This window comes from Blennius ocellaris, assembly GCF_963422515.1.
Source record: "Blennius ocellaris genome assembly, chromosome: 19".
In the NCBI taxonomy this organism is placed as follows: domain Eukaryota; kingdom Metazoa; phylum Chordata; class Actinopteri; order Blenniiformes; family Blenniidae; genus Blennius; species Blennius ocellaris.
In genome coordinates this window covers 15,126,111-15,149,968 of record NC_137668.1, presented here as the reverse complement: position 1 = coordinate 15,149,968, position 23,858 = coordinate 15,126,111, and the positions used below count along the sequence as shown (strand labels likewise).

Here is a 23,858-nt window from a genome sequence, read left to right as displayed (position 1 = left end):
CTCACTCTCTCACTCACCAGGTAATCGACTATCTGCCTGCATCTAATGTTTTGAGTTGACAACCCTCAGTGGCAAAGCGAGCGCCTAAAAAATGAAGCTGCTTCAGTCCCTGGCTACCACTAACGGAAATAGACAGCAGCATGAGGGAACTCCTTGTTGTGCTCTGTGTCATCACAATAACACCGTGGAAGCAATCCCTGCAGAAACAAACATCTTCAGTTGAGATGACGCTCAGAGAGGAAACACTGATCCCATTTTGTTAAGTTGAGGGAACAAACGAATGAGTAACTGCTTCGGTTTCTTTCTGGATGATGGTTTTATTTTTATTTTCTTTGATTGCAAAGATGAAAACTGTTTAGAATGTTCCTCATTACTTCCCAGGGAATTAAAGGTGATCTTCAGACTTAAAGATAGAGAGATTACATGGACAAAGACTACCGGAGTGACCATATTTGACAACTACATTCAACTGAAGCGTCTCAACACCTAATGCATGGACTGGGAAGACACCAGAGTGAATTTGAGCTATTTTGGTCTAAATTTGTTCGATAATGTATTTTTTAATGAATACCAGAAATGGAATCATAGCATTAAGCAATTTAATTCAAGTTTTAGTTTGGCACAAGGTTTTGAACTCACACTACAGCTTCACAGAGTTGAAAGACTTGTTGCCGTTTTCCATCCATTCATCTTCTGTCGAGTTTCGTTTAACGAGCCATGCTAGCAATATAGATTACAAGGAAAACCTGGCTGCCCATGACTCCCACAACTTCCTCCAGCTCATTTTTGGGGCGACCCCCAAGCCAGAACAACCCAAAGAAATGACCTCCTCATCCGGTCCTGGGTCAACGTCGGGGTCTCCTCCCAGTTGGCACTGAGGGGTGCCCTAACCAGATGCCTGAACCAAGGCATGTGGCTCCTTTTGATGTGGAGGAGTCGGGGCTCTGTTGTGAGGTCGTTGAAGTTCTCACTATCACAAAGTGAATTCGACCACCCTGATCCGAAACTAATTGGAGGTTTATAGTTTTGTAACCAGTTTTTAGTATTTTAGGCTCTGGACAAGAGACGGGTTTATGTTTCAAAAAGAAAATGTTAAAATGTCTTAGAATTATACAAAACAAAGTTGACTCGACAGTTGGGTTCGCTCTCAATTTTATATATAACTGTATTTATCTGTGTTTCAGTTTCTCAATTCCTGATCTGCACCGAAACGCAACATCTTAATGAGTAACTTGTGCCAACTTCCAATAAAAGCCAAATTCGAGCATATAGAAGAAAAAAAAAAAGCCCACAGAGAGAAACACAGACAATTCCAACAGATCAGCTTCCAAAACAATATTTACACCGGAGAGCATCTGCCTCACAATGCACTTCAACGTACGTCACACACACACTCACAGTCAATTTCAACAGCTGAGTGAAGTCGAGTAGCACTCGACGAGCTGAGACGGACACTTGTGTGTGTCAGTCTGCGCGAGTTCACTGTGCCCAGGTCCTCGATGGGTTACGTGTGAGGCCATCACGTCAATAATAGCTCAGTATGATAAAATAAACTCCCATTAAGCCTCCTTACTTCCCCACACAGACAGCTGAGGCCTGTGTGAAATTTGCAGGCTTGTGGAGGTACACTCAGTTCCAGCAGATGCCTTTAGTCACAGTGGCTGACCCTCAGCTGCCCTTCTGGTTTTATATTTCCCTACTTATCAAAGAGGATTTATGTATTTATACATACACATCCTACATAACCTTATATAACTGACATTACTAAATAACCCAGCTCCATTTGACTAAGCCATGACTTGGTTTATACACGTAAACCATTCGGCTGCCACCTATGTCATGCAAGGTACTAATTCTCCCTGCTGAAGCTGTGACCTCTGACCTCTGACCTCTGGCACAGAGACGTGGGCGAGCCTGCCCCTGCCTTCCTACCTTCCTGCCCCAGCTCTAAATGGCGGAATAGGAGCTGTGGCTCCTGGAGGACGGGGGCTGCTGCTTCTGGAGCGCGCCGTGAAATGAAGGAGAGGACGAGAGCGGGGGAATTAACCCACAGAGAGCTCAGGGAGAAATAATGAGGGAGATCTGACTCCTCTGCTGGAGTTACGCAACCATCAGCAACACAGCCCACGTTTGGGGCTGCAGCAGTTTATTATTTATATATCTTGTTATGTTCTCATCTACGACTGCGCGCTGAAAGCCGACGGGCTCGGCGACTGATGGGAAATCCTTCTTGCCTGTCAGTTGGTGAAAAGGCAAACAGTAAAAAGCATTAATGTCAGATGTAATTAGAGGTCCATCTTCAGGTTTTAACTTTAACCAGGACATGCGAGAACATATTGTGTACCTGGAATGAGAGATGATGTCCGTGCAGCTGCAGCACTGATTCCATGAGTTGAGAGGGGGACTGTCACACAATACGTCAGCTCTCGGGCACAAAATCACCCATTAAATGAAACAACAGAAAATCACATTCATGCACATTAAATTAATACTTGTTATGAATGGAAAGGAAGCAGAAAGTAGGTCATATATTTCTGTGTATATATGTGAATCCTGTTTGTGTGTTCCCCGCTACTTTCCCATGCCTCTGCTCTGTGAGAGGTATTCATCTCCACATTTCCACACACAGCATGTCCTACTTAGAAGCCCTTGAGATTTACAGTCAAACAGTATTCACCTTTACCTCGGGAGAATGAGGAAAAATGCCTCTCTGTATCTTTTACAGCCGGGGTAGGTGTGTGTGTGTGTGTGTGTGTTTGCTTATACTCTTGCTCATCTCTTTAAAAATGCATAAGCCTTTTATGCTCGACTGTCAAATATTTCACAAACTGGAACATGGCATTATTCAAGGAGGGTGACAGAAAATCGTTTCGGACAAATATGATCTCCCTTTCAGATAGCCAATTACAGATGATGAATGCCAGCCAGAAGAGGGCAAAATATGCAAAAAGGCCATCTCCTTGTCAGACACGGGCCGAGTACCTGACTCCAGCCCAGATGCTTTCTCCTGCCCTGACACACATGTACACCACCGCACACTCACTTTCTTCCCTTGACCCCTTCTTTTCTCTGGTTGTATTGATCTGTTTTGACATCATCCATTCAGCTGAATGGATGCGCAATTAATTCTTGGCCTGTGGCTTGTCTGAACTCGACACTCTCGACCCGTTAGTAAAGCGTCTTTAGATCAGCAGCATCCAGGCCGCCGCGGACATGTGGCAGGCAGTCCTTCGGCTCCAAAGGGAGTGTGACTTTTGGAGCATCGACAATGGCTTTCCCTCATTCACAGTCAGCGTATGCTGATGTGCTGACATAAACTGGAGATCTTATATCCCGCAGTAAGACAGAGTTCAGTATAAATGGGAGTTTTTACAAAATGTATATTTTCGCATTCAAACCAATTCATAAATGTAAAAATTACTGGTCGTTCACCTGATTAATAAACTGGCAGCAGGTACCCTGTTGACTCCATTGTTTGAAGAGACTGGGCTCATCGAGCGTCTGCAGGAATCTGCTGTAGATATTTTTGTGACATTGCGGCGGCATCAGTGATCTTCCATGAAGTGGTTTGCTGGCATTTCTCGAGTAGAGACGTCATAAGAAGGATGAATAGATGGTTAAAAAGGCCAACTCTCTCCTGAAGATCCCCCCTGAAGCCAGTGAGAAGGTGGTTGAAATGAGGCTCTGATCAAAACTGATATCCACGATGGGAGCGTACATCAGATTCCATGTAAGAACAAACGCTGACCGCAGGTCATTCATACCTGCTGCTCAAGCTACATATTAGAAAAACATGCAGCATGCAATAATATTGACTACTGTGATCATGATGAGTCAGTCTTTCACTTGTTTATGTCAGATTATTTATTAAAATTGAATTAATTAATTGTGCAAGTTTTGCAATACAGATAAATTACTGATATATTGCATAGCCTGCTGCCATGAATATTGTGTGGAAGAATATACATATTTATGTAACCTCTATCTATGGAGACAAAAAGATTCTGAAATCTCATCACTCAGTAATTAATAACGATTTATTATATTTCTTATCACATCTCATCTAATTGTATAACACTGCTCCAGATGGAAGTCAAGTAAGCAGAATATTTTTATCTTGAGAATTTACTTCTGATCCGACTGTACCAGTCGTTTTACAGCCTCAAGCAGGACATTTAAAAACAGCCTTTGCTCCAAAACAAGCAACCGCAGCATACACGCTACACTTGAGGGCACATTCAAACATAAAACCTCCCCACAGTGCTGTCAAACATACCATCCAAAACACACAAGACACATAAAAACAGATGTAGAAGAGCCCAACATCGAGCTCTGCACAAGAACCAACTAACAGCAGAAGCAAACAGATTTTTTTCATGCACAATTATCCTCCTCAAATTCAACCAGTCATGAGAAATCCCGCTACAAGGAGAGGATATTAATAATTCAAGTAGGTACAAATGCAAACCTAAAATAAACTTTAATTTGCACAGCAATTGCGCTGCATATCTGGCAACTTGATGTACTTAAACTTACATGGCCCTTGGTCCAATTCAAACTCACCAACCAATCAGCGTCTTGTGACATACAGACCAAGTTCTTGGAACAGACAGGAAGAGAAACAGGAAACTGTCCTTAGGTGACTCTTCAACCATTAAAATTGCTTCAAAACATTTTAAAGCACGACGGTTCAAAGATCCACCACAGTTATGGTGAGATTTTTAAGCATTTTAATAAAACCTTCAATTGAAAAACAGTTTTTTTTTATTTTATTATTTATTTAAAGGATAGTGCTTATGATTATCTAACATCAACACATATTTGGCTTTCGCACAGTGTCTCTTGGTCTTTTTTACTTGGCTGCAGCAGAATCACATAATTTCTAAGAAGTGAAAGTTAAAAAGATAAAGATGGAATGCTGTAGCCACTCAGAAAAGTAATGAACGTGAGTTCAACCAATTACCTCAAACTACAAAACGGTGTATGTTCACTCTCACCAAGTATCACATCATTTGTTGATTTTGAACCATTTTAGACCATATTCACACTTGTTAACGAGCACCATGTAGACATTAAGCCGATATTTAAATCTCATCTGCCTTCTCTTTTATGTTGAATACCTAAACATATTCCCTACAATACTTGATAGAACATTAACATCTCATGACTGACCTCAGGGAGACACAAATCTAAATCTGCATTTGTTCTCATGCCAGATCTGAAGAGCCAGTTTGATACTGTTCACATCTATAGTGCAAATTTTTCTGTGGACGATGAGCGTTTCCATGGATCCCGGTAGTCTGCTGGAGACACACATGGCATATCAACAATGCAAGATTTACACACGAGTAAACCGGCGCTCAGACTCTATTCTTAACTAAAAGCAAGTCGGGTATATGTGAACTTTTCAGTTTTTGGGGTGTTTTTTTATTTTTTTCCCCGGCTCCAACATCATCCTGAGTGAAAGCTTAAGTCTTCACAGTCATCAAGTGTAGGAGTGAAGAAAGAGTCAACCCACACGGTTTTCCCCTGTGGCCTCTCCGAGGATGGATTGCAATGCGATTGCGTCTCCTTCCCAGTGTCTCCTAATCCCTAGATCTACAAGCTGCCTGATTTAGGGTCACTTTGTGGATTTATCGTAGGGGATTCCTTATATATATATATATATAAGGAATCCCTTATATATATATATCTGTGTATAGAAGAAAGAAAGAAAGAAAACCTACTATGTATTTTTGCACCTTATAGCCGAAGACTTTCCAAATTCTATCGAAGTGTGGTATTTATTAAATGCATCCTGAAGATATTTGCTATTCAACCAGAATTCAGGATTTCCAAATACGTATTGGGTAATGAACCCAAAAGTGTAACAATGACTGAAATACATTTAACATTCAAAATCGACTTCACAATTCAGTGTGTTGTTCTCTTCTCTCATTACTGATGGTTGCACACAACAGTTTTAAATGAAAAAAGAAAAAAAACCAACCTTTCAAATAAAGACTTTTAGTATTTCACACGCACACACTTTCGCAACATTTTGGCTTTGACTTTGTCTTTTTTTTTGTTTGTTTTTGCTGTTTTGACTGTTGAACATTTTCTTCAAGATGACACTACAGTTTAAAAAAACTGTGATCAGATTGGAATAAAATTAACTTGTTTTTCAGCACATTAACATAAAACCAACCTGAAACATCAACAAACAGCTATGAGAACTATTACTATTGATTTATGATGGCTGGTGTTTAAACAATATTCAACAACAAGCAAACAACTAATAATAAATGTAAATGCTACCGATTGCTGTAAAAAAAAAAAAAAAAACCTTGTAAGATTTAAGGAATGTAAAATCTTCAATCTAAACAATCTTCTGACTTTTCCTTCTGGCATGTTGGTCCACACACTGACACACATATACAGTTAACAAGCTTATTAGTCAAGCAGCTTAGGCTTGGAGAAAAAACAGTCAACTCTTCCCAATGAGCTGCCCCGGTATGGTATCAGTCTAAAGTAATGAGCAGCATTGGCTGAAATAGTCTCATGAATCTCTAATGAGCACGTGCACCTCGGTGAATCCAGCTTTTCTCTCCTGCCTCCAAGTCAAAATGGTGCACAGAGCACATATTGCAGCCCAATGACGCTTTTCCTACAAGATATTGGCCACGGCGGTGCAAAAGATTCTCCCGCCCGATTGCAACACAACAGAGAAATGCTGAAGACAGCAGATTGGCGGGTTGTGTCAGGGGAAGCTCCCCCCCTGCGAGCAGAGCCACAAACACCACTACAGGTGTGGTCCACACACATCATAAACACTTTAATTAATGTACAGCAGCAGGTTCCAGGAATAACTTTAAAAGGCAAGTGCGCATGAAATCCCAGGCTTTTCTTTCCCCCCACAGATTAATAGTTGGGGCTTCCGCGCTTTCTTTTAAGTACTGCAACATGTTTCTTACTGGGAAAACACACGTTGAGGGAATCACATTTTAAGAAATCCGCCAGAGTGCAGAAATCCCTGTTTCTTCTTTTTCTGAAATAAAAAATTCCCCCTGAGGTTTTTTTTTTTTTTTTTTTAAGGATGAAGGTTGTTGAGGTTTATAAAGCATCGAGTTGGTTGTTAAAATTGTCTCATTGCAACCTTGAGCTGCCGCTAAAGTACGGACAGGCCAGAATGACATTATGTCTGCTGAGGGCAGAGCGTATTACTCAGCCTTAGACAGGAAAACCACACTTGCGATCACAACAAATTTAATTTGTATTTGTTATTTTCCCCAAAGAAAGCATTTTTTTAAAAGGAGCAAACAGTTATTTCGTGGACTCCGGGGTATATTAAACAAATGATCTCAGCGGGGTAAAAGAACCAATGTTGACAAAAGCACAGCTTCATCCCTGCATGACACAAGATCAGCCTTAATGACATTTAATATATGCACCGCAAAACAAATTAAAGCTAATTTAGTGTGCTTTCTGATTGAGACAGACCTGTGCACAGACATCATTATGTGTGTAAATTTGCCCTGAGAATCTGCCAGCACTGACACTACGGGACTGAAGAGCTAAAACTCAGATTTGACCAGATCTGATTAAGATAAACGGCTCGACCTTTAACACCTGCCTTACTGTGGAGCTCTCAGAGAGAGAGAGAAAAAAACCAGAGTGATTTGCAAAGCAAGACAGAGGCCGGTTGGCTTGGGACTCCCCCTCCCCTGTTCTGAGTCCGGCCATTACATTTCATTGCATCAGATCCTGAGAAGTATAAACGGCTGCCAAATGAAAAGCGTAATTTGTGTTTGGAGGGAAGAAACTCTGTTTTCGCAGAAGGCTGTGTGCTTCTGCAGTCGTTCCTGTCAAATTATCTGGCCATAAATTAGTACAGCAGTTGTTTTCCGGAGAAAATCTTCATGATGAGAAAAGAAAAAGCTCAAATTTAAAACACATAAAACCAACTTCACACTCCACACTGCAGTTTAGTGTATTTTCAAAAAGTGTGATGTGGCTGCCGTTGTGTCAAAATGGGAACCCCTTACATTGTGAATTAAAAAAAAAAACAGAAACCAAAAAAAACCCACCTTATTTAACATATTCCATAATGTGTAAACTTGAAATCTGCACTTGACCATATAAGCCTACCAACATTTGGCTCTAATGGGCCACTACGTCTTTGCTCGGAAAGAAACTGATAGGACTCCAAAAATAGCCCGCTTGTGCTCTGAAATATTCAGCATGTGAGTGCGTGAGCGTGTGCGTAATCGTTTGTGGCTTCAGCACAGCTCAAGCAGGTCACAGAGTAACTCTCCTGGACAACAAGTGCTGTTTGCGCTCCGCAATGAGTGAAAGGCAGGGACTCCGTTCAGGAAGCTCCCGCGCGTGTGTGCGTGTGCGCGTGTGTGACAGCAGCCATTTGACGAGCCTCAGTGTGTGTGTGTATATCTTCTCTGGTCAGGGACTGACCCTGGATTTTATCCTGCCAGATTGATTGTCAGATTCCACATGTCAACTGGATTTACTATTCAAGACTGGCAGGATGCTGCAGACAAGAAAGTGTGTGAATCCTGCATAATTGATTGCAAATAGGAGTGGTCGTTCTTTCTTTAAATTGTTCCTCGAGTGATGGTTTGAGTGATTGTGTATGGTGGATTCAATGAGTGCAGTCAGCCTCTGACAGGAAACTAAATTAATATGTCTCTGTACATCTATTTCACTTGATTTTCTTCTGGTTTGAAACACATTGCCCTCAACAGATTAAGCCAAGCTCCAGTTCTGACGCTGAATTGTATTTTCCGATTACTTGTCAAAGCAAACCAGTCCAGACTGTTTTGATTATCCTTTAATTTTAGGACTCCTGGAGTGGAGGCCGGTGAGTCAGACTGCTTCACATATGCCAATGTTGCTCAGTGGTGGGTGATGCAGGAAAGGTGACCTTTACAACCCCAGAGCACCGGGAGTAGCTTTAGCAGGAATCTGTGGTCCTTCTGGCCTCCAGGCGCCCCGTGGCTCAGTGGGATGGGTGCTGCTGGTTATTTGAAAAAAAAAAAAATAGCAGGTCCTAATCCCCAACAACAGTCTGGATCCCCCACACCCAACCCCTACCAGTACTTTTCAGCAAGTGTTCACAATGCGACTCAGTGTGCACTCACATCAGAAACAGTCAACTGTACTTGAGTTTCCTTCATCTAAAAAAATAAAAAAATAAATAAAAATTCCTGTTGGTGGACTGGGAGATGAGAGAAACCCTCTGTTCAAAGTTAATGAAAACTAGAAATGCTCCTGACTCATGAGGCGGATTTGTCATTTATGTCATCCCCACATGGTGAAGTGGGGACTCTTGTGCAAAACAACGGAGAGAAAATGTGTTTTCGCTCAGCCGCTGTAATCTGCAGAGCAGCTGTCGAGCTGTTGTTTTCAGGCACAGTTTTTTTTACGCAGATGGAGGTGGACATTTCAAGCAGTGTGGACACTGTCAATTGCATGCTTATGATTGAGGCTTGAACAAGCGGGCTGATGCGTTAAAGTTTAAATCTTGAATAAGCGGAATATACAAAATATACTTGATTTTTGGCTATACATACATCGTGGAGGTACTCAACAATGATGGGAAATTGTTATTTCGATATCTTTAACGTGTATTTTCTCGGTACTTTCGCCAAGCTGTTGATTCTACACACGCTCATGGGTGAGGTTTATTATTGTGAGGATTGGATATCTTTCATTTTACAGTGTCATATAATACATACAGGGGTGTAGACGTTGCAAGGGGGGGGGGGGAGAGTACCCGCCCCCTGTAGTAAACCCTGCTTACTCTACTCATCTGAGGAAATAGCACATGTTTAAAGCAACAGCATTGAAATTTAAGATATCTTGGATGAAAATACAGCTATTGCCAATGATTATACAGTGCCCCTCTCATAGTATTTATAAACCCAGGCTGGCTGGGGTTTTCTGTCTATTGGATGTGCCCCTGCTTCAGCTGAACAATGGAGGTTTTCCGTCGATACTCTGTCTTGATATTGCAGTCCAGAGCCCAGAATCCCCTCAGCACACTGAAAACTGCAGATTTAACAGACGCGCAGCTTGGAACGGCCACTGGGTGGAAATCTACATTCATGCACAGCAAAGAAATAAAGAAAATAACCCCCCCCCCAAATAACATCTGTAATCCTGCGCCCTTACCTTTATCTGGACTTGGCGAATTGCTCTCCTCCTCTTTCGGATTTGCAACCTGTGTTATTATGGACGTGTTGTCCATGGAAACGAGATGTTATGCACCCTCGGCTACACCGTGTTCATTCCCTGGCAAACATCACACAGTCCTCTCCTCCCCCCCCCCCACCACCCCCCCACCCCCCCGGCCGTGCACACAGGCGCGAGTGTCCGACCGTCTGCACCATTAAAATCCCCTCTGACTCGGAGCGCGCGGTCCCACCATCCCTCGGAGCGCACGAGCAGGACGAAATGTCAGCGCAGGCTCTGAGGAGGTGACAGTCCGAGGCGCAGGAGACAAACAAAGCGTCAGTCCTGCAGAAAAGCCGTATGTGTCCGCCGTTGCAGGCAGCATAGCCCCCGCCTTCTGCTTCTACTGCTGCTTCTACTGCTACTGCTGCTGCTGCTGCTGCTGCTGCTACCGCGCGCGCTCCGGCTCCGACCCACAATATCTACTGCGTGATACGCGTTTACACTGTTTACCCGGAGATGGCGACCGTCCTCCTCCTCCTCCTCCTCCTCCTCCTCCTCCCGCTGCCACAGGGCCAAGCAGGCTCACCACAACAACACGCCTCCCACATTTCTGTTATGTTTTCCAGTCCGTGCTGGAAAAGAACCGCATCAGTCCGCCCACACCACTCACTTTTGTCCTCTTTTTTTATCCTTAAAGCTGCTGGAAAACACTTCAGACGCAGTTTAGAGATTCAAGATGTAAACATATCTATCTATCTATATATATATATATATATATATATATATATATATATATATATATATATATATATATATATATATATATATATATATATATATATATATATATATAAAACAAACAAACAAACCGAGGATGAGTTTTCACACTATTACACCCATTTTCATGGTTAACGTGTATATACTACTCCGTATGAATACTCCAAATGTAATTATTTTTACTCGAAGGATCTAGAGAAAATCTTATTCTTTGTAATGTTTTGTAAAAAAAACAAAAAAACCCACTGTGGTTGTTTCGCCAAATCTGTCCAGAAGGACTTCATCCAAATAAAATCAAGAAAACTCTTGAATCAGCTTTATCTAGACAAAATGTGTCTTATGTAATACAGAACATGCCATTGCGTTAGACGACACGTTTTAAAACGCAAAAGTACGCTCTACCTGCTCTCTAAAACATTCAAGTATCAATGAATCATTTTAATGTATATTCTTATAACATAGTTTACTAATTTGGGGATATTATTGATCTGCGTCCAAATGGACCTACCATGCGATGAAGGATCGAAATACAACAATGTCTATATGTGTTAAAGTGCTCTCCTGCAAAACTGCTCATAAAAAGGCAATTTTACAATCTCGTGTCGATAAATACTACTTCATATTATTGAATAAATACATTTTGGCTAAAAGCTGAAATTGTTCTGAAGGAAGCACTTCTGAACAAGGCAGTTACATCCCCATCTGCTTTCTTTTTTTTTTAAACAATATAAAAAGTAATGCAGCTCTCATCCTATTTTTTTATGTAACCTTTGCATTTTAGAATTTCTTTAATACATTTAATCTATATATGGGTGAATGTGTTATTGTGCGTGTTTAAATTTAGTATTGTGTTTATATCCTTTTTTTAATCTAATGCAACTTCTGTACATTTTGGTACATATGCTGGTGATATTTTTACTAGTTTTAATTTTGTGTGACTTTAAATCAGTGATTTTCAGTATTGTTTTAATAGTGGCGGAATGGTATCTATTTAAATAAGCATGAAATAATTTATAACAAAACAGTCTGGCACCTCCAGATCTCTCCTCTCAAATCAAAAACACTATAGCCCTCATCATATTTGTATATATTATTGTGCACACTGGTACAATATATTAAAAAACAAATTCAGTACGATTCTCGGCACTTGTTTTAAATAACTTTTTGACTAATATTGATCTTACTCAACCATCAGGGTGTAGCAGCATGACAGTGACCCCCAAACATCAAGCCAGACTCATGAGGGGACCTGCAGCAGATGGCGACCCCCCCCCCCCCCCCCCCCCCCCCCCCAGCCCTGATCTCAACATCATGGAGTCAGCATGGGATTACACGATGAAACATAAGATACTGAGACAGTTAAATCAACTTCTTCCTCAACAATCCAAGTGCCCTGTGGGGGGGGGGCACACAATATGAACATAATTTTTACTCAACAATCTATTATTTTGTGCAACCCTGGATTTAAAAAGGGTTAATCTGTGCAGCAAATTCAAATTCTTGCAGTGTCACACACTACAAATGGAAACGTCTCAAAAAGCCAAAAGATTATGCTTTTTTTTTTTATCATGAAGTGACACCACCTTCACAGTACACCATGTGTAAAAAAACAAAAAACAAAATTGCTATCTTAATTAAATCGAAATCATAATTGTGTGTTGAACTATGCACCTATCCTTCTGGGCACCAGAGGCAGATACCCATCCATTCGCACTGAAAAACAAACAATATTTGTGCTGATTGGACCACTGTGGACCACAGGGTAACAGCGGGGGGGATAAAGTGGTTTTCTGGTCCATTGCCAGTAGTGACGTTTGCGTGAGTGTTCGTCCCTCTTCACCTCGGCTGTCAGTTTAATGGAGCCGAGGCCCACACAGCCTGAAGTGACCCCACCTGAGAGACAAGGGTATGATGGCATATGGACAGCAAGAAAACAGCAGTAAGTGCAGGCTGTCATCTGCTGATGCTCCTCATAATTAGTATGTAATCTCCCCGCTGACATGATGCTTTCAATGAGGGTCAGTGCCTGCGTCCTGGTGTTTACAATAGTGTACGTGTACAATTGACACCGTGACACAGGTCTCACAGCCACTTTGCACAATCGAAATCTCTTACCAGCACCTAACTGTCTTTCTCAGGTTACTGGCTCTGTCAAGACTGCAGGGCCATTCGAGATTTGATGACTCAGCACCTGTAACTGTGCTTGGGTACCTTGAATACATAGCATTAATCTGTCATAGAAGGAACAACAGAATAATGTTGGAGGATGACACAATGAGGGATTTAACGCAACTGATCACTTGCTATATTCAGGATCTAAAAATTTAAAGAGGCTTCACAGTGGTTGATAATTTGGGGTTTGGGCAGGAGATCACTGGGGACCAGAATCCTTGTCTGGGATGAAAATGATATCTGTGCATTAAGAGATAAGATAAGCCCCATTGTAGACTGTAAAGAGGAACACGTGAACTGCTAATTGAGTTTGCATGTTGGTGAGAGGAGGAATGTCTACAAGTGTTTGACTTCACTGTAATTTTTTTTTTGGGGGGGGGGTAATCACATATAAGAGAATGACTATTTGATGCAGTCTGGAAAAAATAGTGAAGTGAATAGCACTGTTTCATAACTTCACAACAACCTTGGTTTGCTCCTGTATCCTACATAGAGGAGGTTGCACATTCTACAGGTGCATGTGTAGGTTTTATTGACCAAATTCATGGATGTTGATTTTAACGTTGCCCTTATGCCTTATACATATGTGAATACATGTCTGTCTCTCCGTGGTTATCTTTTGATGAACCGATGACCTGTCCAGGAGAAATCTTACCCTCATCCAGTCAACCATTAAATTAGGGGAAGATAATAAAGTTACACCTCAGGGGCACGAACATTATCTCAAATGAGTGTCGGGAGAATGAAAGCACATCCACACCACTTTAAGATCTGAGAACAAACACAGGTGGATTCGCTTTCTAATTCTGGACATCAAACACTGCGGTGGCATTTCCCCCTCTGAGAGAATAGAGTGGCACAGCTCTGCAGCAACACATTTCTGCTGATGAATAATTAAAATAAACACGCTCTTGATATCAACTTTGATAGGACATAGATGATCTTTTTTTTACTGACTTCAAATACATCTGGTGCACTTGTCAAACTGTGGGGCCCTTGAATGTTTTATGAGTGTGGGTGTAGTTCAGTAACGATTCGGAGTCATATAATAATCTCTCTCTCTCTCTCTCCCTGTATGAGCCTCTTTCATTGGCTTCCCCGCTTGTTGTTGAGATTTGAAGAATGTCGACATAGTGCACACAGGGACGCTCTGCAATTAAAGACAATGAATGCACTGTTATCAAAGGCACACTTTACTGATCACCTGCACAGATAATCTGGTCAGACTTGTTATACTGGTCCAAAGGCTCATCCCCACTTTGGAAACAGAAGAGTTTAGAAACAGAGAAGTTCAGCACCAATAAGCTCAGTTGAACGACAATCACCTCAAATCCTGTGCAGGGCCATTTTGTTTTTATGATCTATAGAAACACACGCGACAAACCCCACAAAACATTATTGTTGAAGGTTTCCCCAGGTGTAGGCACAAATATGCGTTTACCTCTTATGCCACCTAGTGGTCTAAATCAATAGGGCTTATATTAAGGAACCTTCACTATAATCTAATATGAAAGATTACATAATACATTATTTGTATTTTATTTAGTAGATAATACTTACCGGAAACAGAGTAATCCCTCCATCATTAATAATAATAACAATTGTAATCACAATCATAATCATCATCATAATAGGTCATTCTAAATGCAAGACTTTTTCTAAAAGTCTAAGCTCCATTGATGTATAACAAAATTATTTAAATGTTTTCATGTCAAAGCAATTAAATTTATGTGCAAATAATAAACTTTGATTTTGAAAGCAATTGGATTCAGGTTTGTGTGGCTTCTTTGTGGGATATTTGAGTAGAACATCGTCTTTGTTAATGTTCTTATAGTAACACTTGACCTTTATTACAATAACATGTTGAAATCACCAAAAAACATACATTAAATCCACACAATACAATTTATTTAAATGAGTGAAACTGACTGAGTTAACAATCCAGTCATAAAGTTTTTGAGTGCAGGAACTGAACTCAAATGACCTCAGCAGATCTGCCATTATCAATCAAACGTCAGGACCTTTTTCTCTCAGTGATGGCTTGTTACAGTGATTGAAACCATAAAGGGCACATCTTGTCATTCATCTGCTGAATCAGGACAAGTTTTAATGAGGCTTAGATTATTCCGTCAGAGCCTGGGGAATGCGTGAAGTGTCTGGGATGTATCTCACTGGAGATATGGTTAAGTCCTTATCTTTACAAAAATTCATTTTTTTCCCCCTTAAAAGACTCAAACCAAGAAAATGCCACAGCATCGCCATGAATACCAGGACACACAAGGCTTTATTTTCTATAGTAGATCTCTTTGTCAGCTCTCCAGTACTTCAACTACAACAACAAAAGCAACAACCTGGATTTGTAGTTCAACTTTTGCTCCTCCCAAACATGTGTTTTTGTTGTAATGTTTCACACCCGCTTATACAAAGAATTATGTAAACTTTAAAACTTTAATACAATTACAGTTCCACACTGCTTGCAGCAGTTAATAAACATGTATTATTTCAGATATTCATCTTTTGACAATGTGTATTTGCCAGATGATAAGGTAGATAAGGAAAACAGTTATAAAGAGCCAAAAATGTTTCCAAAATGAGCATAAAAGTCAACTATACCAAGGGGGTAAAGAGTTCTTAGACTGACCATTATAATCAAAGTTGAACGTACAATGTGGGATTGTATGCAATGAAATGTGTACCAGTGATCTCATTTGTTCTTAACACATTTATGATTGATTCCATATATGTAAACACTTTATGAACTGCTCAAGCAGTGGAAAAGCACCATATAAGTGAAATCGATTAAATCAAATTTTATTTATATTCAACTGTGTTTTGCTCAATGGGCCATTGTCAAAAATGGTACAAAGCTGGCATTTAACTTGAGACTGAACAGCAATATGTGGCCCCTGGACTACAATAGGTTAGGTGATCACTTGTTGTTTAATGTGTTCTGTTGATTGATTAAACAATTTTGATTGTACTCCTTCAATTATTTTTGTGACTTGATTTGATTCATTCATTAATTTTGCTGATTAGATTGACTGTAATTGAATTGATCTAATTGAATTTAAAATAATTCACACAGATGACTTTTTCGAGGGGGAAAAAAAACGTTGTTTTTTTTGGAGCTTTAATTTCATTTCATTTATGTCGCATGTTTTATTTTTAAAAAATTTAAATTTTACGCGAATCTACCGCTCTGTCTCGACACACGTGCCTATTTCTTGTGGCGAAACTGCAGCTGCGGAGCGTCCGCCGCGTGTACGTATTTCCAGAGATTTCATCATCCTCTCGGTGGTCCATGCTTCTTCTTCTCCGTAGCGCAGCATCAGCACTGCTGAGGACCAGCCCGGAGACCCGCTGCCTCTGCCCCCTGTTCACGGTCCGCTGTGGTCGCTTCCAGCCCCGAAACAGGCCGCTTTCCACGTCGGTCTGCCTGAGTAGGAAGAAGAAGACGAGCCTGTGGCTGCAACTGGCGGAAGGACAAACTATGGACGGAAACATGGAGGAGATTCTCGCCCCTCTGAGGCTCGCAGTCAAAGAACAGGTAAGCGCCCGCTTCGTGTGAGGGTGGATTGTGTTTGTGGTTCGATGAGTTAACTCGGCGTCGGCCACCCGGGGGCCCGGGTCCCCGGCCCCGCCGGACCGGCTGCTGTCAATGGATGACCGACAGCCATCGCCGGCTGCTAGCTCGCTGCTAACACTCGCTGACAGTCATGTCTGCGCCCTTTGCCACGTTTCAGGGAGCCGCGGCTTCTCTCTCCGCAGACATCCTGAGCAGGGTGGGGTTGAGAAAGGAGGCCAAGACTCTGCAGAAAACCTCAACCACCAGCGGACCGCTCTGTTAAAAAACACGCTGCGTTGTACTTGTAAGCTGGCGCGTGAGGCTCTAAAGCAGATGTGTGTTTCAGGGAGACCTGGTGCGCCAGATGAAGCAGGACGGCGCTCCAGATGTGGACGTTACGAAAGCTGTGGCCGAGCTGAAAGCCAGGAAGAGAACTCTGGAGGCCAGGGTAAGGTTTGGCTATACTCTGATTTTCGAGATCAGTAAAGTATTCAAAGAAGTGTCATTGCTAATGCTTACGAACCGCACACCGAATATTCAGGTTGTTCTTACTCTCCAATTTTTGTGGTTGTTTCATTGAAGAAAATCAAACTTGGGTCGATTGTAAGGGAAATCTTTCAAGTAATCCAACCCACCTGTCATAATGGTTACTATTCCTGCTTTATGACTACTATCATCTCTAGTTAAAAGACACAGGATTTAATAATTCAATGATCTCAACAAGACAAAACTGACATAACCGGTTGTCGCTTCAGCCTTTCACTGGCAGAGAGTGTGCCTTGTGGCCCTAACTGTCATTGTGAAAACTTACAGGAGCTGGCATTACAACCCAAAGATGACATCGTGGACAGAACCAAGATGGAGGATACCCTCAAGAGGCGGTTCTTCTATGACCAGGCCTTCGCCATCTATGGAGGTAACAGTTGAATTGGTTGATTAAAGCGATTAAGATTTTTGTTGTTGTTGTTGTTGTTTGGAGCTCTTACCACGGAGTGATGCTCCGCAGGTGTGAGTGGCCTGTACGACTTCGGCCCCGTGGGCTGCGCCCTGAAGAACAACATCCTGCAGGCCTGGAGGCAGCACTTCATCCAGGAGGAGCAGATCCTGGAGATTGACTGCACCATGCTGACACCCGAGGCCGTCCTCAAGTAGGTGTCCCGGGACCCTTTTACCCAAGATGTCACTCATAGTATAGATGTGTAAGAGCTATAAAGTCTTATGTCATGTCTTTTACTGGTTCTCCTTAAGTCACACGTGTTGGAAACTTGTCAGACCCTTGTGGAAGTGTGCCTGGTGGTTCCTGGAGTCGGCTCCAAAGTGCTGAACTGCGGGTTTTTCTTAACAGGCGCATATTCATTTCTGCAATTTTATGCATGGAAGCTGTCTCTATAGCAGCCTTCCATAGCCCGGTTGCAGATACAGTTTTTATTTAAAAAGATATGTGTATGATTTCATGATAAATGCCATTTTTATTGCTTGCTTCCCTCACTATGCTTTGGTTATGTCCCCCCCAAGGACTTCTGGACATGTGGACAAATTTGCTGACTACATGGTGAAAGATGTCAAAAATGGTGAATGCTTCAGGGCTGACCACCTCCTCAAAGGTGAGCTTTTTCTTCTTCTTTTTTTAAATGTCTCCCCGGCTCTCTTCCTGTCTGCCTCTATTCAGACACTTGGCTTTCACGTCTCGGCAAGACTCCTGCAGCAGACATCTCTGCAAGTTTTAGATCTGTAATATTCCTGGGATTGTGCAGAAGGGAGGGATTAATGCAGTCCCGACCTGTTTTGTCCATCGCTGCTGGCTGGTTGTTGAGTCTTTTGATTATAACCGGCAGGTCTGATCACAGAGGCTGGAGCTCTGCCAGGAGCTGAAGGCAATGCAGGGACATCATGTCAAGTCTTAAATTTCAACACAGAGAATAATTTGAGCAAATGCCAGAAAAATCGTACAGTGTGCAACTTGGAAGTTATGTAACGGTTGAAATGTCAGATTTCATTTTCTAACTTCGCCAATGTAGTGTAAAACTTGAAATAAATATAGAAAGTGTACTCATACATAATCTATAAATACATTTATTTTTATTTGTTCATTATTTTAATAGCACTTCATGGAAACGTTTGTCCAAGTCAGTCAAAGTATAAATGCGTATCGTCGTAGAGTAAAGTCTTGTGTCTTTCGCTGGCTTTAGATTAGTCACATGTGTCATAAACTTCTGGAAGTGTGCCTGGTGGTTCCTGGAGTCGGCTCCAAAGTGCTGAACTGCAGGTTTTTGTTAGCAGGCGCATATTAATTTCTGCAATTTTATGCATGGAAGCTGTCTCTATTGCAGCCTTCCATAGCCCGGTTGCAGATACACTGCAGGTTTTTATCATGAAAGCCATATTTCCTCCATTGTGCTCCTCACTGTTTTTGGTTTTGGTTTAAACAAAGACTTCAGGACAAATTTACTGAAAGACATTCAAAAGTGGTGAATTTTTCAGGGGTGACCACATTTGACTGAACGCCAGAAAGAAAATGTTGCATATAACGGCTCAAATGTCATGTTGTGTTTCCTCACTTGGATAAACTGAGACATGTTTGCAACATAGTGTAAAATATAAATCCCAGGTAAACTCCGGTCTCTTAGTTATTAAGTGTATTCACATTGGGGTTTTTTAATACCGCTTCTTTGAAAGTCATTTACATTTACCTTAAAGTAACATTTATAGCTTTTAGTAAAGGCGGAAAAAACCCAGTAATCTAGTAGGTTTTGTGATTTCACAAGCAGGCTGTCTTTACTTTGACACAAGCACTGCCACTCCGAGCCAAACAAATGAGTCGAGTGTAATTGATATTTATTGGCCTGGTATCACGGGCAATACACAAGTTCTCCTTTTTTTTACCCCGACAGCACACCTCCAGAAGCTGATGTCTGATAAGAAGTGCGCTGCAGAGAAGAAGGCTGAGATGGAGGAGGTCGTCACTCAGGTCGGTGATGGCCGGGACAATGTTCTAATGAACGGTTTGCATTGTCAAGAATTTCTGATCACGACCGGAAATCGCTTTGCGCTTTCAGATGGACAACTACACCCAACAAGAGCTGACCGACCTCTTTGTGAAATTCAACGTGAAGTCTCCAACCACAGGAAACGATCTCACCGCTCCAATCTCCTTCAACCTGATGTTTCAGACGTCCATCGGGCCCGGGGGGAACATGCCAGGGTAAAGTGAAACGCTTTCTTTGACTTTTCCACACAACAATTGGAACTGACTGGAGTCTGTCTGAATTTGCAGCTACCTGCGGCCTGAAACCGCTCAGGGAATCTTTCTTAACTTCAAGCGTCTCCTGGAGTTTAACCAGGGAAAACTGCCTTTCGCTGCTGCTCAAATAGGAAACTCCTTCAGGAATGAAATCTCTCCTCGCTCTGGACTCATCCGTGTCAGGTAACCCATCCTCTGGTGCAACCGCTGCTTTACTGAAGATATAGAATTTTTAAGAAATGTGAAAATGTCTACTTGACGGAAGAGGTGGAAAATAATTGTCCGAATGCCATCTTGTCAAAGTCCTGATTTCTGTGGTGTTATTTGAGAAATAAGGCTTTAATGCCTCTGTGCAGAGAGTTCACTATGGCGGAGATCGAGCACTTTGTGGACCCCGTTGAGAAGGTCCACCCCAAATTCTCCAATGTAGCCGACCTGGACATCATCTTGTATTCTTCCAAGGCTCAGACCAGCGGCCAGTCTGCACAAGTCATGAGGCTGGGCGACGCCGTGGAGCAGGTGATGGTTTTCTCCATTCAAGCATTACTAATAACCTTCAATGAGGTAAATCAATGAAGGTGTCTTGAGACGCCTTTAAGAATGATTCCTGGTGTTTTTTTTTAGGGAGTGATCAATAACTCCGTCCTGGGATATTTCATCGGGAGGATCTACCTCTATCTCACTAAAGTTGGTATCGCCAAAGACAAGCTGCGGTTCCGACAGCACATGGACAACGAGATGGCTCATTACGCCTGTGACTGCTGGGACGCCGAAACCAAAACCTCATATGTACGTTCCCCTGCAGCGTTTCCTCGCAGTTCCTCGGCCCGTCGCCGCCGCGGTTCCTCAACGTTTGTGTCTTGCAGGGCTGGATCGAGATTGTGGGCTGTGCTGACCGGTCATGCTTTGATCTGAAATGCCACGCGAGAGCCACCAAGGTCCCACTGGTTGCCGAGAAGCCTTTAAAAGAACCGATATCCTTCCTATATTAGCTGAGAGGAGGTATTTTCACAATAATTCTTTCAAATATCCAATGTAACGACTTTCATTATATCAAATCCAAGTGTGGAAGTGAGGAATTTAAAACACTCACATCATTGTTATTCGGTAGTTTTGAATGGTTTCTGTGTTTATTTTTCACTTGAAATCATGGAACCAACGTCCTGACTTTTAAAATCATGAGTAGTATGCCAACAATTTCAAAAATCACACAACCTTTTGATGAGCTTTTTTTGTCACCAAAAAGTTTCTTTAAACAGAAAACCGCCCCTTTGTACAGTTTATGCAGCAGTTGTATTGAGTCAAACTTTTAAGTACTTTTTCCATCTCCGATTGAGTTCATAGCATGATACTGTTCAATATTTTCTCATTTTTGTCACGGTCAAGTGAATTGGATGTCTCAAAAGATTTATATAAATAGGTTTGTGCGCAACCTTTGGTTTTCCTTAACTTCGCCACACAAAACTGTAAATGTCGTCCAGTTCGAGCCCAACAAAGGTGCCATTGGCAAGGCCTACAAGAAGGAAGCGAAGATCGCCATGGAGTATCTTTCCATGTGTGACGAATGCTTCATCACGGAGCAGGAGCAGCTGCTCAACGAGACGGGGTGAGTGTGGCTTTTCGCTTCGGCGACGCGAGAAAACACGGCCTGTTGGTGAATCGCTGCCATTTGTGATTCCCTCAATTGTTTTATCGCCCCTTTGTCAGAGAGTTCACCATCGAGGCGGAAGGCAAGACGTTCAAACTCACAAAGGACATGGTCAGTGTGAAGCGCTTCCAGAAGACTCTGCATGGTGAGAAACGCCCCTGAGAAGCGAGATGGCAGTTCCTGTCAGCTTCTTGATCACGTCCAGTCTTTAAGCTCCGTCTTTTCTGTCCACAGTGGAGGAAGTAGTTCCCAATGTCATCGAGCCCTCATTTGGTATCGGGAGGATCATGTACACCATCTTTGAGCACACATTCCACGTTAGGGAAGGTGACGAGCAAAGGACGGTAAGTTCAGGCTCTCCCTCTTGTCGTCTTTGATACAGTGAGAACCCTCGACAACCTTGTCAGTGCAATGAGGAACTACAAGTTATTTGATTTATTCACTGAGGTCCATGCTATTTTATATCACCCACTTATTCTCTACACTAGCATAGCAGTTTGCATGTGTTGTATTGCAGGTTTGCGGGGTGTCTGTACTCATCGATCTCCTTTTTGCTGCAGTTCTTCAGCTTCCCTGCGACGGTAGCCCCATACAAATGTTCCGTCCTGCCTCTGAGTCAAAACCAAGAATTCGTGCCATTCGTAAAGGAATTATGTGAGCGGCCGCATCGAGATACACAGCGATTCTGCGTTTAACTAAAAGAAGCAGGTGCTCACCTTGTGTCTTATTCTCCCATCAGCTGAGGCAATGACTAAAAACGGCGTGTCTCACAAAGTCGACGACTCTTCGGGATCCATCGGACGGCGCTACGCTCGGACAGACGAGATCGGCGTGGCGTTCGGTATCACCATAGACTTCGACACAGTGAACAAGACGCCTCATACAGCCACTCTGAGAGACCGCGACTCAATGAGGCAAATCAGAGCCGAGGTACAACACCACCACCACTGTTTTCTTGACCATGGTTTAATGCAATGGTTAACAAATCAGTACTTCCATCCAAGCTATGGTCTATGCAGTGTTTGCCTGAAGCAGTTTATTCAGGATTTGTCTGAATGGGATCTATTTGGACAGAGCTGTAAAACTAATTTAACATCGTGAAATCTATTTTCTCTCCTCAGGTCAGCGAGCTGCCTGTGATCGTTCGGGATTTGGCAAATGGCGAGTTGACCTGGGCGGAGGTGGAAAGCAAGTACCCCATCTTTGAGGGACAGGAGACCAGCAAGAAGGACACTGTTGAAGAGTAAAAGCTCACCCACCTGCCAGGCACTCAATGGAAATCCACAGACTGATTACGTCTGCACCACAAGGAAGAAACCTGTGACTGTAATTGTGATTAGCTTCAGTGGTGCGCTGAGACATCATTGTTTTGCACCACTACAATCACTTAAATGTCATGTATTTATCATATCTAACAGTTGTGGAAAGCTTGCACAGGACTGTTTTCTCATCGGCGGGCATCATTTCATCAATGTATGGCTATGTCATTATGTTTTTAAAGGGAGAGTGTATAATCAGGATGTTGTCCGTGGAAGTAAATTTCCACCATTCCAGTTTTCAGGCAGATTGGGTTCAGATATTTAACAATTTCAATAAAAACAGCCAGCACTTACTGGACATGGGCAAACAACTGTTGTATTATTGTTTTGTCACACTTAAAACATGCATGACTTTCCTGCAGTCTGCACCACCAGAAGAGGTATTGGAGCTTGGGAATGAGTCCGGTAAACTACAAATTGATTCAGAATAACTACATAAAAATAAAAAATGCTTTTTACAGTTTAATGTTTAAATCCTACCAGTTCAATATAATGGTTACTTTTTGTTCTAAAATGTCAATATCAAATGTGTTTAACACAGGCATTAATAATTGACATTTTTAAAAAAAAACCTTTAAAAAATTTAGTGTTTATAGCTGAAAACCAAATAACTTAATAGAACACGGGTGAAATAAAACTTGGTTAAAAAAACAAAAGAATGATGGTACTTTTGTGAATACTGTAACTGATATGTGAATGGTCCCATTTTCTACTGGGAAAATATATTTAAATGCTGTCAAGCTGTACGTTTCCCACTTCATACTGGGAAATAATTTTTACATTGTCAAACTGAAGGTTTCCCACTTCATGCTGGGAGACATAAATCTAAACTGGAAGTTCACTGCTGGGTAAAGTGGATTATTGGTTCTGACGTCATTCCACGTTGCAGCGGTTCCGGTGAAAGTTAAGAAGTACACTCTCAGTGACAATGTGCATACATTTAATCTGCAAATAAAGCTGCACCTC

General features: G+C 42.0%; 2 protein-coding genes across 3 annotated transcripts in view; one reads left to right on the top strand and one right to left on the bottom strand.

Moving 5' to 3' along the window:
• ctdspla (CTD (carboxy-terminal domain, RNA polymerase II, polypeptide A) small phosphatase-like a) overlaps positions 1-10,314 on the bottom strand; it is a 32,716-nt gene extending 22,402 nt beyond the window's left edge. For both annotated transcript variants that reach the window (XM_080514963.1, XM_080514964.1), the window contains exon 1: positions 10,168-10,314. In XM_080514963.1, coding sequence (XP_080371089.1) covers positions 10,168-10,243 — 76 coding nt within the window. In that variant the 5' untranslated portion in view covers positions 10,244-10,314. The remainder of the gene's footprint in view (positions 1-10,167) is intronic.
• Positions 10,315-10,406: 92 nt separating this feature from the next.
• Positions 10,407-23,191, top strand: LOC308143986 (glycine--tRNA ligase). Its single transcript, XM_080514958.1, has 18 exons — positions 10,407-10,525; positions 16,441-16,666; positions 17,031-17,132; positions 17,498-17,600; positions 17,691-17,832; positions 18,200-18,288; positions 19,576-19,652; positions 19,741-19,886; positions 19,959-20,108; positions 20,282-20,444; positions 20,550-20,714; positions 20,792-20,900; positions 21,387-21,531; positions 21,633-21,718; positions 21,808-21,917; positions 22,134-22,227; positions 22,313-22,503; positions 22,695-23,191. The coding sequence occupies exons 2-18, from the start codon at positions 16,610-16,612 to the stop codon at positions 22,818-22,820; spliced, it is 2,055 nt and encodes a 684-aa protein (XP_080371084.1). The 5' UTR covers positions 10,407-10,525; positions 16,441-16,609; the 3' UTR covers positions 22,821-23,191.
• Positions 23,192-23,858: the final 667 nt, after the last annotated feature.

Coding starts and splice junctions, on each gene's coding strand:
- LOC308143986 (XM_080514958.1), top strand. CDS start 16,610: ATGGACGGAAACATGGAGGAGATTCTCGCCCCTCTGAGGCTCGCAGTC. Junction 19,887..19,958: donor CCCGGGGGGAACATGCCAGG/GTAAAGTGAAAC, acceptor CTGAATTTGCAG/CTACCTGCGGCCTGAAACCG. Junction 22,228..22,312: donor GCCATTCGTAAAGGAATTAT/GTGAGCGGCCGC, acceptor TTCTCCCATCAG/CTGAGGCAATGACTAAAAAC.